The sequence below is a fragment of the Xiphophorus hellerii genome, chromosome 13, assembly GCF_003331165.1.
Source record: "Xiphophorus hellerii strain 12219 chromosome 13, Xiphophorus_hellerii-4.1, whole genome shotgun sequence".
NCBI classification, from domain to species: Eukaryota; Metazoa; Chordata; class Actinopteri; order Cyprinodontiformes; family Poeciliidae; genus Xiphophorus; species Xiphophorus hellerii.
This window is the reverse complement of record NC_045684.1, coordinates 20,367,382-20,381,776: the sequence shown is the minus strand read 5'-3', so window position 1 is coordinate 20,381,776 and position 14,395 is coordinate 20,367,382. Positions and strand designations below refer to the sequence as shown.

Here is a 14,395-nt window from a genome sequence, read left to right as displayed (position 1 = left end):
CACCGACAACAATCTTCGCAGCATTGAGGCCTCAAAAAAGAAGAAGAAAAAAAAACAACAGATATACACAAATAGTGATTCAAATGAACTTTATTTATTTCAGCGTCCAGATGTCAAAGGGCATGCAAATACAGGCTTCAGACTCCCAAATTGTTTTCAATCCCCTCCCCCCCTCAGTTTGGCTCTATTGTGTTTTTCTTTTTTATTACAAAACTACGTGCACCTTAAGTAATCAATTTTGCAGCGTACAAACCACAAAAATACCAGTTTTACATTATCAAATACTGCACATAGAAAACATTTACAAAGCACAGGTATAAAATTACAGCTCCCTTTTTGTTCCTCTCAACCGCAAACCCTCACACACGTTATCGAGGCCCGGTACTTTTGTCTCCGACCCTGCCGACATTCCTCGGATGGGAACGCCGAAGACAACCACGAAAGAGTTGTTCAATCTTTATACGTTTTACATCTAGATCTGCTAGGAATATTACAGATTCCAACAAAAATAAATCTGAATACTGATGTAATTTTGACTCTTGGAGCTGTTAGCTCAGGTTGTGTTCTGTGCTTTTAGGGGCTTGGCGAGATGAAGGGTTGAGAGACACCTGGGCCTTGTAATAGCCTGACAGACAAAAATCATTAATAAGAAAATGTGGCTAGTAAAGCTTGTGCTGTGGTAGCTGATGGTTATAGACAACAGAGGGAAATGATCCAGCAGCACAAACTCTTAAACTTGCAAAAAAATAAAAAAAATTAACAAAAGCTCAGCGGTGATGCCTGTCCTGTTCATGTTGATAGTTGCTACTCAGGCACCTTCCACACATAATGGGACTCCTGCTGAAGATGTGTGAAATACCTGAAAGTCATCTTCAGTTGGCAGAGCTCCGTCTCAAAATGAAATAATTACAAAATGAAAAAAAATATGAGTGTGAACACACAAACTACACAATGTGATGGTGGGAAAGACAAGACTTTGTAGCTAATATGGAGGCTTTATGGCCCCAAAGTGCAATTCTTTGTTGCAGTTCTACCTTCATTACATTCCTCCACCCATCCTCATCAGTGTCCTGGGATATTTATACCCCATGACAACAGAGACTACTAACTAAAGGTTCCTAGAGACTGACCAGCTTAAAAATGTCTACTGTGACATTTTGCGTCGGCTGTATAACAGGATTTTATTAAATTAATTTAAGTATTTTTCCACATCTTCACCAGTGGTGCCATTAGGTGTTAGCAGTATATGGAATGCGTACTAGCTCAAAGACAAAACGAACCCCGTTTTTCATGAAAGCCATCCTGACGTGTATTCACAATGCAGAGCATGCTAGATTGACTATACTTATTTCAGTGCTCAAAAAGTGGTTCAAATGTATTTTATTTGTGGTGGCGCAGTAACCACAGGACCAGCTCTGATAACTGAGAAACAGGCTACAGCTAAATGGTTATTGCCTGAAGACGTATCGAGGAAAACATAAGGCCGAAGCCTTGCTACGTAAAGGTACGGCATTTAGACAACTCTCTTGCATATGTGTGAGTTGCCTAATGGAAACCCCTTCACTGTGCCTTGCAGAATCAGACAAAAAGAAAAACTGTCATGAAAACACCGTGCAGCAAATATTACCTTATTCAAAAGTATGAGTTTGATAAAGTGGGGACATTGCAGGGACTGGATGCAGAGGGTGCAAAGGGAGCAATCATTTCAGCTCAACAGTCATTGTGGCGACTTACATGAATCAAAATGCCTTTTGCCAGACAGAATTCATGCTCCTTTCTCATGATACAAATAATAAAGACGTAGATAATACAGTACAGTAGAAGAGAGGGGGCTGTAAAGTTCTTCAGATAGACAATATAGCAAACAGGATGACAAAAAAAGTGCACAAATTAGAAATACATTCAAAAAAACTATACGCATATAGAACTTCGGTACATTATTTCAAGCAAAATACATTTTTTTATTATTTTTTTTTATACAAAAAACTTTCAGTTGTGTGTGCTACTATAGCAAAGCAACGTCTCTCACACAAAATAAGGCCATTGTAAACTGATCAAGCCCTCGTTTTGTTTTTTTGTTTTTTTGCAAAAACCTAAAGGCAGGTTTTGCCCAACCCCGCCTTTCCGACTCCTGCTCTCAATAAAATCTCTGTCCTTACAAAAATAAAACACGTTTTAAACGCAGTGCTCAACATGGGCGAAGATGAACGTGACGCAATTATGCGCGAGGTGAAGCAAGTGGATCTGACATTCTGAACCTCCACGGATTTACAATCAATGTGAAATTCAAGCCAGCGGACCAAAACGGACCGGGAGCGACATGTTTCCCACTCAGTCCTGATCTATGACTCTACCTTGACAACAGACAGAAAGGCCTTTCTAGATTTTAGCTCCACAAAACTCCTCCAGGCTTCAGGCTTTCCCTCACTTTAAAAAGACAGTACAGTGCTATAAAAAAGTAATTGCCCCCAATTTAGCTTTTTTTTTTGTCACGTAAAAAAAAAAGTAAATAAAAAAAAATATTTTTTTTCATTAGAGTTAGACTTACTTTTGTGCACAGGGTCAAATTACTTTGAATAGCTTTTTTTACAATGAACTCATCGCTTGGAGCCTGGATTTTATATTTACTCACATCATCGTTTCACATTTAAATTAGAAATCCGTATTATGCAGTTTAAAATCCCTTGTACATGGATCATGAAAGCTGGGAAAAGTTTGGAGGACCTTTCTCAGATTTCTAACAATTCAACAGTCATCATCTAGATAACATCACTCACTGGCCTGCAACACATGATGCAACACGCAGTACATCGAATGCACTTGTTCAATAAAGCTTACACAAAGATGCTGCACTTTAAAGGAAGGGCACATTCTAACCATTTCTTTTGGTTGCAGAAATCCATTGTTTTCTGTTTTGACAGATATTTACCAAACCCATAGTTACTTTCATTCGGTTGGCATGGCAGAGCAAAAGCAGCACAGTTCGACACATATTTAAATCATGGAATCACTGCAAAAAATATGACCTTCGTAAGTATAAATAAGAGAGAGAGAGAGATAAATTTTAGATGTGGTTTTCTTTTTCACACTCAAAGCATGTGTGCAGATGGAAAGTATTCACATATGTTTTCGTACATCATGCCAGCTATCCAGGAAAATCACATACAAACAAACGGTACCATAACCAGTTGCAGTCTAACAAGAAATAGCTTGAAAATAGAGCCCTGATTTGAAGCTACTTCTAAAATAGAGGTGTAAGCACATTACTAGCAGGGTTAAAACATCCATATGATCTGAAAATGTCAGAGATAAATGTATCTGAAGTTCAAAAAAGGCTAAAATAGGCGCTGAGAAGACCCAGCTCATCAATTGTTCCCCTTTTAAGGTGAAAGATGACGAGAAGAAGAAGCTCTTTGATGACAGACAACAACGAAACCAAAATGAAATTGATCAACATACAGGCCTTAGAGGTTAACAGTGTTAACGCTCAGGTGAAATCCATCTACATACAAGGTTGGCTTAAGAATATTCTTAATTATAACAAGCCAATAAAGTGACTCTTTAAAACGTTCGCCATCCTGAAGGAACCTCAGAAACCCCAGCGGTTTGCTTCGGTCTTTCGCTCCTTTGCTGATGGTGAAAACTCAAACATTGCACGCTCAACTAGAACAGCTGATAGGTCCCATTTTGCCCTTTCCTCCCCCAAATCTGTTTGACTCAGAAAGTTCAATGTAGCATGAGGTGGTAGGCATGGGCCGATTTCTGGTACCAAGGCATGACGAGTTTTTAAACAAGAAGTGAATCAAAATCGCAGAGAAAAAAAAAGGTTAATTCCTCAAATTGTCTACACAGTTTAGAGTCGTTCTAAAGAGATGGCAGAGAGAGTGCCAGAGTTTTTTTTCTAGATGAATGAAACACAGAGGAGCAAAGGTCTGCCCCTCCCCAACCTAGTGCTGCAGCATGCTGCAGGTCAGCTGGTTGAAGTGAAGCCACTGTGCTTTTATGCTTACATAAAAAAAAACCAAATTAAGAGTTTTCTGTTGCTATATGGAGCAAAGAGTAATGTAGTTCTGCCCCTCTCCCACCTATTGCTGCATACTGCTGGTCAGATGGCTGGAAACAGGCTGCTACACATTTGCAGGACAGACAAATTTGATGATCTAATTTTTTATTTATTTCTTTTGGTAATGCTGTAGAAAACGACATTTGGAAAGCTACGGAAAGCATATCCGTTAATTAGTGGAGGCTTTTCCACTAATATCTTGTTTTTGTCCATAAAGAGTAGAGAGAGAGAAAGAACTAAACTTATGGGATGTTCAATCAGAGTTTTTGGTGTTAATCTATTCATCAGGCTCTAAATAACATGATACAAATGTTGCTGACAACACTAGCACTAACAGTAACTGTAGTCAATGTAATATTATGGCACCAGTAAAAATAACTTATATTTGTTGTGTTACGTCCAAGAATTCAAGATCACATTCTAGATTTTTGTTGTCTATATTTTTGATTATGCAGTGAGAAAATTTGAATAATTAAATTATGCGATTTTCCTTAATGTTTTTAATCCCGGCCCATGCCTACTATCGTGTTGCATGAACTGTGAAAAGTAATATCTTTTTGCAAAAAAAAAAAAAAATTAAACAATTTCAGGGTTTATGACTTTTGTGACAAATCTTCTAAACTTTCCTTATGTAATGAATTTTTTTATAGAGTCCAAGGTGAACAAAAAAATATTTTGGACTTAAATATTATAGATAAGTGCTTAGATGCAAGTCTAACACCAGAACCAGTCTCAGCCGCTCCAGTGCGTCTCCATAATTTCAATAGAAAATACACTCTGCTGAAATTCAAAGATTTGGAAATGTGCAATGAACTTCCGAGTATTTAAACTCCAGTACTTATGTGACAACATTGATAATAATATTACTAATAATAATTGTCATCATATAATACAGAAAAATAGAGGTGGTTCACCACCGCCTGGACTTCAAATTGAAAAGTAATACAAAAAAATTGACAATAAAGTGCTATCCAAAAAACATAAACATACTGACAAACAGGAAATATAAAACAGGAATGCTGAAGGTTGTGTTAGTAACATATTGCACCTGAAACAAGTTCTACTACCAGAACAAGGCTGGTTACTGTAAGTGCTAGTAAAGTAAATGTTTGTGCCAGTAAATAAGAATATCATCAGTTTATTATTTTTATTAATTCACTTCAAAAGTGAAAATCATATATTGGATACTGTCGACTCATTACATTAATTGTGACAGTAATACTTTACAACTAATGAAAATCCAAAATTATAATGTGAGAATATTATAACTCATTTATTTTATTTAAAGATTAATAAATAAAAAAAAGTTTAGTATTATTAATGTTCCTAATTTAATATCTGAGATATAATGTTATGAACTAATCTATCTTGGTTAACACTGGTGAACAACTGTCAAGTCAGCTGCATATTAATGAAAGGTTTAGTGGAAGGAAAAAGTGTGATAAAAATTTTTTTACACAATATATGACTTTCACTTTTTGAACTGAACTGAAGAAATACATTTACTTGTCAATGTTATTTTAATATTTGTGGCTGCACCTATAATGCTATTGTAATGTCCCAAAAAAAAAGAAAAAAGAAAAAAAAAAGTCCTCTGAAATTATATACAGGTTTACATATTTACAGCAGGTTCAGAGGGACAAATGAAAAGGGCTGCTGCTGATGCTTCCCATCTCATTGAGCAGGAAGAAGAATTCAGGACATCAAAACAAAGGAAATGAAGCGGCAGTCCAACCATGTGAGAACACCCCTCCCTCTACCCCAACCCCGATGCAGAAGTGGTTCATACACACCAAAGGTGAAGGAAGGGACTGTAAAGTCAGCAGCGAGTGTGTGGCTAATTCATTTTCTTCTTCTGCAAACAGCGATGACAGTCACGTCCTTTGCCCTAACTCGGCGCTCCTTTTCGTCAGGACATATCAGCAAAAATAAGAGCAGCGGCACTGTTTACATTGGTCAAGGCAAGCGAAATAAAAAGACTTTGAAGCACTCGAAAATGTCTCGCAAGCAAACATGCAGAATGCAGCCGATACATATAGAAAGACAAATAAGTATTTAGCTATCTATTTCGTATATATTTAGATATTCATGTATAAACTCTGCCCCCTGAAAATCATAGAACATAGCAGTGTTGCTACCTCACATAACAGCCATTATGTGAACATCCGAGCCAGGTCTGTGTGTTTGACAACCCGCTCTTAACTTCTCTGTGTGTGTATGTAGAATATATCTTCTTTTTTTTCCCTTTTTTTTTTTTTTTGCATTACATCTAAGTCATTGACTCTGCTACATATCCATACTTTATATTGTATACTAGTTTCACCTACTACTTATAGGAATAATAAGAACAACAATAACAATTGCTTTGGTTTTAAAAAATAAAGTGTTTTTTCTTAGTTTGGCATAGAGAGATTAGAAACTGGCATCGATCGGGATGGCCCCGGGATGCGGGGCGTGGCGCCTGGTGCGGTGGCTGTCGTGAAATGAAAATCGCTACATGTTCACGTCGCTTGTGTCTACGTCGGGTTAGGTTTGGCGGGTGAATCGTGATGGACGATGGAGGAATGTGTGGCCGTCGATGCGTATGGAACCCGGGATGTGCCGCTGAACGGTGTATGCCTATCTGGAACGCGCTTCAGGTACAGTCGTCGTGTATATACAGTACGCGTGCCGGTGTCTGCGCTCTGCGGGACGTCTGCTGGGCGTCTAGGTGCACGTGGGGCTGGTGGCGCTCTCCAGGGAAGACTGGGAGAGGCGTCTGGTGAGGGGTCCGATGCTGGGGTCTGCCAGAGAGGAGGTAGGAAACAGCTTGTACCAGCCGCCGACGGTGGCAGACAGGTCCAGGTCCTCCAGGAGGATCTGAGCCATTCCCATGAAGCACTTGTGGTCCATACGTCCGTAATCCCCCCACACTATTACCTGGAGGAGAAATAACAGTAAAACAAAGCGCTGTCAGTGACATCTTCGTGCGCACAAGAGCTATGGGAAATAGATGTAAGTAAACTTCATGTCTGCATATCTTTCATTAAAATAATGGGCCAAAATGTTATTTTTCCAAGTGTAAATTGAGGCTCTTTAATTGCATTTTTTAAATACAAATAGAAAAAACTCAAGTATCTTTATCTAGAAGAAATTATATTTTGTCTTAAATTTTAAGAATATTAGATGTACGTTTTGAGTTGGACCTCCTTCACACAAAATTAAGACTCCGCCATGGCGTTAAAAATCAGCCGGAATGTAGCTGGTAGTTGTTGGAGTAGTTGTAAATGAATGACATGTCTTCATTTATTGGACGTGTGAGAATTTGAAAGATTTCCATAGCCTAATCAAGGTTGCTCAATAATACGGGGGCAAATCCAGTATCTGGGTCCTAGCAGCAGTGCTATCTTGCAAGTTGTATATATAGGTAATCAAACAATAAACTGTCTCCAAAAAGAATAAAAATCCTTCATCAGGCATCTTGTACAGATGGACTGGGTATAATAAGTTGATGACAATGTACTGATAATGTTAACACCTCTAAAGTATGGCTGAAACTGATGGTTGAGCTGCAACATATTTAATGGGAAATTCAAAATATTTTGAGGAAGCACCTTAGCACAGATGCTTCACTATAGCAGGATTATAGTGAAAAGAGACCAGCAGTGAAAACAGAATGTGATGAGTGAACAGAGTGCAACAGTTTTCCAGTTTGGTTAAAAGGGTCATGGAGATCCTAGAGACCTCCATAGTATGCTCTTAATCTAGGGTAAAGATGATCTTAACCCACTATTTGCTTTACTTAAATCTCTAATTCAGAAATATTTACTGACTAGAGCCATTTATGCAAGCAACAGTGCAAAAAAAATGTAACTAAGATTATCTAATAAGCACATTTTAATATGTCAAGGAGACAGCTTGAGATATTCTGCTTTGAAATGGTGGCACACACACACACACACAGGGAATTTTCTGCATAATAACTTAAGTTTTTTCATCTGATTGTGTTGTGAATAAAAGAAAATCAGAAAACCATAGACCAGTTACCTGTAGGACTTTGCCCTGAGGACTTTCATCAAACAACAAAGCCTGCTGGTAGGTGGGATCCAGAGTCTTCTTTACTACTTTGGTTTTCTTCTTGGCCAAGCACATGCCGTTCTCCAGGACATACACCTTCACGTAGGTTGCTAAGAGAGATGATTTGTAGTGAGCCTTCTGTATGGACAGCTGTTGCACATGTAGCCGGTGGCGTCAGTACCTGGTATGTTCTTGGAGTCTGGTTTTGGAGTCAACCCTCTGGCCTGGTGCACTTCCACCTCCAGCTGCCCTCCTCTGTCTACCATGGCTACATGGACATCCCCTAAAGGGAGGGAACAAACCAGCAGCAAATAAATGGATGCACTTTAGACATGGAATTAAAAATTCATCTTAAAACTGCAGAAGACGGGGTGCAACAGTAGAGGGCGACAAAGACCTGGTGGATAGTGTTTAACCATCAAGTTAGAGGGAGCAGCCTGCTGTGTGTTTTGTTTTTTTGTTTGTTTACAGCAAAAACATTTGTGAGTATAAAGAAGCACATACATATTTGCAAACGGAAAACTGACAAAAATGAACATGCATTTGTTTACATGTAACAGAAAAAAATGCATATTTTAAAAGTCAAATTTCACATTTTACTCAATCTCTGACTTGCAGATTTAACTAAGACCTATTTCTTCCAAAGAACTGTAACATAAGGAAGAACCTTTTTTTAACTGGGTTTAAAGTCAATTTTCTTCATAATAAAACATTTATCTAACTAAAATGTACCTAAAACAGAACCAGGTTTCTCTGCCTCTTCCTTCCACCATCTAAAAATTATAAATGTTAAAGAATAATAATAATAATAATAATAATAATAATAATAATAATAATAAGTATTTTATAGATATTGCATGCAGAATATTTGTGCAACCCGCCACAGTGAATATCTCCTGCAAAATATGGGTTTTACTAGAGCCTTACCCATGGGGGGTGTGGCTAGTGTTTGCCGTCCTACGATCTGGGCGGGGCCAAGGCCATCAAGAAAGTCGCTGAACTGACTCTCAGGCCCCAGGCGAGTGGTAGGGAAGACAAACCTAAAAAAAGAACAACAGAGATTACGATGGATTGTCAGATAATCACGGATGGACGGATGTTGAGATCACCGCTCGGACACATACGTTCCTTCGGAGCTGTTGGAGTTGGTGCTGCCATCGGTGGAGTCTTTGCTGCCCTGCCGTGTCACCCGGTTCCTCATCTCCACTGCTATGCCAGTCTCTGTGCTCCTTCGGATTGTACTGCGGAGCTTCTTCATTCCGCCATCTAAAGAAAAAACAAAAAAAAACCCTTACACACACGCATCCCAAACCAACTGAGAATATGTGATCATAGAACTCTATTTTCTGCCTTTCCAAAATCAAATCCTTTCCACTGAGGAGGAATTTAAAATCACCTTGAGAACGGCCGTTTCTGCGCTATTTGTTTTGAAGCAAGCTCACTCAGGCGAGGAGCCAATCTTACCTAATATCCTTTGGGATGTCCCTGCTCTGTTGAAAAGAGTTCTCTCCACTTTTCAGATAATACTACACTCCATTTTAAACACACGCACAGGTCATTTGGCAGCTGCTCTGGTGACTGAAGGCAATAAGTTTTCAAGCGGTAAAGAGGTTTTCACAGATAGTCCCACTAGCAACCAAGCACAATATGCAGCGTTTGGGGTGAGTGGCATAAATGCAGCTTTCCGCCTAAACCCACAAGCTGGGCCGGAAGGCCATTAGTCAGTGGAGCCACTGTGACTTTAGAGGAGCTGCAAATATCCACAGTTCAGGTGGAAACCTCAAGAGATAGAACAAGTCTTATTCATGCACTCAACAAGCCTGGCCTTTTTGAATGAGTAAGGAGAAGGATGACAACAGAAATCGCACATTTGTATTTCAACTGCATCATGAAAAACTTACAACTTACAACAGGGTTCCGGTTTAAATCTTCCCTGGACTATTTTTGTTCCTGATGACGAAAAATCTGCAAACTGGGGTAACTCCAGTAATATGAATTCTCTTACTCTTGTACCCATTCCACATCGCTGCTCCCGTACATTTTGCACAGTCACGCCAAGGAGTACTAGGGGTGAATATTCTTACATCAGAAAACTTTTATGGAAGACTTAATCTATGCAACAAGACAGTGACCGCATCATGTATACATCAACCAACTTTGAAGACACTGATCTTTTGTCCTACAAAGAACAGTGAATCTGGAGCATTGGTCTAATACCTGGACTTCTTAAAACACCTTTACAATTCTATTTAGGTATGGTTTAGATTAGAGAAATCCCAAGAAGGATACTTCTTGACAAGGAATCAGGCATCAGAGATATTAACTTTTTTCAAATGACGTATTGCTGCGAGGAAGACGAAGCACACCCACAGAGGAGCACGGCAATAATATTTGGTGACCTGCGCAGCTATATACCATGCAATATTTACTGTCAGTGTTCACGTGTGAGCGCTCTCGGCTGCAGGGCAACAAATCAGAAACACGGCGGGATCTTCTGATCTTAGTTTACGTTTTAGCTCAAAGATTTTCCGTCCCTTTTCAACTTGCTAATGCCGCGTCAACCCACTTGTTATGACAGCATGAACAAAATGTGATCAACCGGATAAACTCTGGCTCCGTGCAGCTTGTTAGGCTTGCAGCCGTGGTGCAGGCAGAACGTGGTACTCTATAGGAGCCCAGACAGCTCAGAAAACGCAGAGAAGTTACGCATTAGAAGGACCCTTAACAAGCCGTTTTCCTGTTGTCGCAGTCGAAGAACACACCCAGCCACAGCCGTCCCACCTCATTAGCCCGAGCAACTCCAGTCTCATTAAGCACCCCTGCCATGCCCGTCTCATCGCCATGACAACCACCGACACCCAGCATCGTCACTATCGCCATGGAGATAAACAAAGGCAAACAGAGCCCCTCGATGAGACTTCAGGGATCGGGGGGTGGTGAGGGCAGAAGGGGCTCGAGTCAACGACGAGGAGTGGCACCGATGAAGAGAGGAGGGAGAACGACGATGAGAAGGACGGAGTCCCACGGGGGGTGACTGTCCTCTGATGCCTTCTATTTATAATCCTGCAGTCAAGGATATTTCCAATAGCCACGTGTATAGGGGTGTGTGTGGGCGTGTGTGTGCGTGTGTGTGTCTTAATAGCATGACACCTAGACAAACTCCATGAGCACTTCTGCTGCCATGACAACCTCGCCCTCAGATCTGGACCCAGACAATGCCACCCGAGATAACCGGCTCATCTCATGTCACTTCTTGTTGTTATTATTATTATTATTATTATTATTATGTTATTGAGGCAACACTTATTTAGCTCCCTGGCACTTTAACTAGACTCCTCACAGCAACAAGGCTCACAATCAAATCACACAGGTATAATTAAGCGCTAAGAGTTGTTATTCAAGATGTGGTTAGAAGGCAACAAGTCTTAGCATCTTATATGAGTTGATAATGAAAGCCCAGACATAAAAAAAAATGTTGGGGCATCATAAAATATCAATTTGTTATTCCACAACATGCAAATTGTTGCAAATGTATTAATAGTCCTTGATCTTAATTACATTTTGATCATGCTACGACAACATTAATACATTTTATTATTATTTTATGTTACAGACAAACACAAAGTGGAAGGAGAGCTGTATAGTTTACAAACAAAAACCTGAAAAGTGTAGCATGCGTTTGTACTCAGCCCCCCGTCACTTCGTTACTCCTAAATAAAGATTTTAAAAAATGCGCAAATCCTTTCAAAAGTCACCTATATGCTGTTGTTGGTAACTCAATCTTAACATTTTAACATTACACAGAGCACGCTATGATCCAAAAACCAAAGAAATGTTGCAAAATTGCAAACCAACCAAGAATCTCACAGTTAGGAATCCCACTGCATGATGCTACTGTCGCCATGTTTTACTGCGAGGATGCTTTCCTACAAGAAGAACTGGGAAGACAAAGGGAAACCAGATGGAGCCAAATGATGCAACTCAACGGGACTCTGCAGGACCTCTTTAACCTCAGTCTGACCCTGGAGAAAGTTGAAGTGTCTTCAGTCTGATTTACTTAGTGACAAACCCCAGAAGACACAGGTGGATGTCTCTATCACCTGGCTCACTGATTAGTGATTACCTGACAAACAGACCACAGTTTGTGCAACTTAAAGGTAGCACATCAGCAGCACCTGAGCACCACAGATGATTGATAGACTGCACTCTCCCAACCATCTTTCCTTGAATGTGACCTTAAAGTAGACAGGTCAAACACTGTTCCCCTCATGGGAGGTGGAGGTGGTGGAGGAGCATAAATATCTTAGTGATTGCCTGAGCAGTTTAGATTAAACACACAAGTTTAGACTTAAGTACGTTTTGAAGTACTTACGTTTTTCAATGTTTGCAGCAAGATGCTGAATATTTTCTATAAATCTCTCTTGCAGTGTAATCTCCTCTATCATCATCTGTTGGGGCAGCAGCATCAGTTAGTGACTTACAAAAAACTTAAGCTGATGAAGAAAGTTGGCTCTGCTCCTCTGACGATGATTGTGCAAAGAACGATTTTTCATAAAACGAAGAACATTATGGACAACTCTGAGCATTCTTTAACAACAACAGAGTGTCTTCCATTAGAGGCTTCTTCAGATCTGCTGTAAAACCGACTGCTGCATATTGCCGATAGCCATCACCATCTACAACAACCCATTGAGAAAAATTGAATTCAACAGCATTTGTTTTTCCTTAGGTTCCATAAAGTATTTTTGAATTGAACTCTGGAGGGAAACATTATGTTGGTCTATAACCTAAAACCTTTACCCTCCTAAACTTCACTGACATTTGTGGTTGTGACGTGTCAAAGTGTGAAAAAGTTCAAGGGGTATTAATGCTTTTAATGCTTTTCCAAGGCACTGAACCTATTAGAAACCTTTTCCAGATTCGTTTTTATTCTCCAAAAAAAGTAAAGAAAAAAGAAATATGTTTTTGCATTCCAAAAATATTTATTATAACCTCAAGCAGTGTTTTTTTTATTTTTTTTACTTGGAGCTAGAGACTCTGAACTTGACTAGTAGTAAAATTTATTGGGAGAATCACGGTTACTTTTTGTTGGCAGCAGCCAGTCGCCGAGGGGTAAGCAGTTTCACTCTGAAGTACATTTGGGCTTAACTTTGCCCATCTGCTGTAAGTTGATTTGCAAATTTGCTCCTTTTCCCGTCTTTCTCTTTCGACTTTTACACAATGACTTCAGTCTTCTTTCAGGGCATATAATGTAAGCAGAAATATGTTAGAAAACCTTTAACGCGTCATCTTGGTGAAACATGGTTGCATCACTGACAGCTAAAAGGAAGAATTAAATTGTAAATAAACTATTTTACTGATTGATCATCATCATCATCGTAAAAGTCTGTTTTATGATTGCAACCAAGTGTGTTTCTGATCGGACAAAGGATTGTTGAATATGAATTTATACACCACTCTGAAACATTCTTAGTGGTAAAGTATTAAGAGGCTATTCATCTAAACTTCATATCCCGTTATTTGTCTGCATGCCCCTCCTTTCCCATCAGAGCCCCCTCCCTCCCAGCTTCAACAGTGTGAAGCAGTGATCTCTTCCTTCCTATTTAATCCCCTCCTCCTCGCCTGCGCTTTCCCCCCATTCGTTTCCATGGCAATGCCTTCTGCAATGCACCAAGAGCCCTGGCCGGCATGTTCACTCATAAGCCTTTCCTCTTACTCTGTCCCTTTCTCTTAGGTTGTATTGTCTTCTCCACAACTCTTAATCTTCAGCCTGCTTTCTGCTTTCTCTGTCTGTTCTGGCAACAAACTCTTCCTTCCATTAAATACTTCTCTCTCTCTCTCTTTTTTTTTTACCTGCTTCTCCATTGTGTCCTGTTTTTTCTTTTAGTTTTTCTGCTTCCGTCCATCTTTACTACTGGGCTCCGATCTATTTGTCATCTGCTCATCACTCGCCGTAAATAATTCAACCTATTTTCTCCTGCCCTGCATGTGAACTGACTCGCTGGTATTAACATCAAACCCGCACAGACACATCCTGGAGTAGCGAAGGTTCAATGTCTTTCGAGTGTCTAAGATTATCTGGAGAAGGGATTTTCTGGGTCTCTGTGTTCAGCAGAACCCTTAATGTATCCGGTCTTCATAATAATACCGAAAGAGGCAAAAACAACAACAACAAAAAAAACCACAGCAAATTTGTAACTAGTGAACAGATGTGCAGAACTTTCTTTTCAAGTGGAAAAACAGAATTCTGTTTTTTTATGGTGACCATGAAAGTAA

General features: G+C 39.6%; 1 protein-coding gene across 1 annotated transcript in view; it reads right to left on the bottom strand.

The window, feature by feature from the left end:
* Positions 1 to 72: 72 nt before the first annotated feature.
* rims3 (regulating synaptic membrane exocytosis 3) overlaps positions 73 to 14,395 on the bottom strand; it is a 47,193-nt gene continuing 32,870 nt past the window's right edge. The window contains exons 3-7 of the mRNA XM_032580141.1: positions 9,244 to 9,385; positions 9,047 to 9,159; positions 8,301 to 8,402; positions 8,090 to 8,229; positions 73 to 6,982 (exon numbers count right to left, since the gene is read on the bottom strand). Of these exons, the coding sequence (XP_032436032.1) occupies positions 6,770 to 6,982; positions 8,090 to 8,229; positions 8,301 to 8,402; positions 9,047 to 9,159; positions 9,244 to 9,385 (710 nt within the window). The 3' untranslated portion in view covers positions 73 to 6,769. The remainder of the gene's footprint in view (positions 6,983 to 8,089; positions 8,230 to 8,300; positions 8,403 to 9,046; positions 9,160 to 9,243; positions 9,386 to 14,395) is intronic.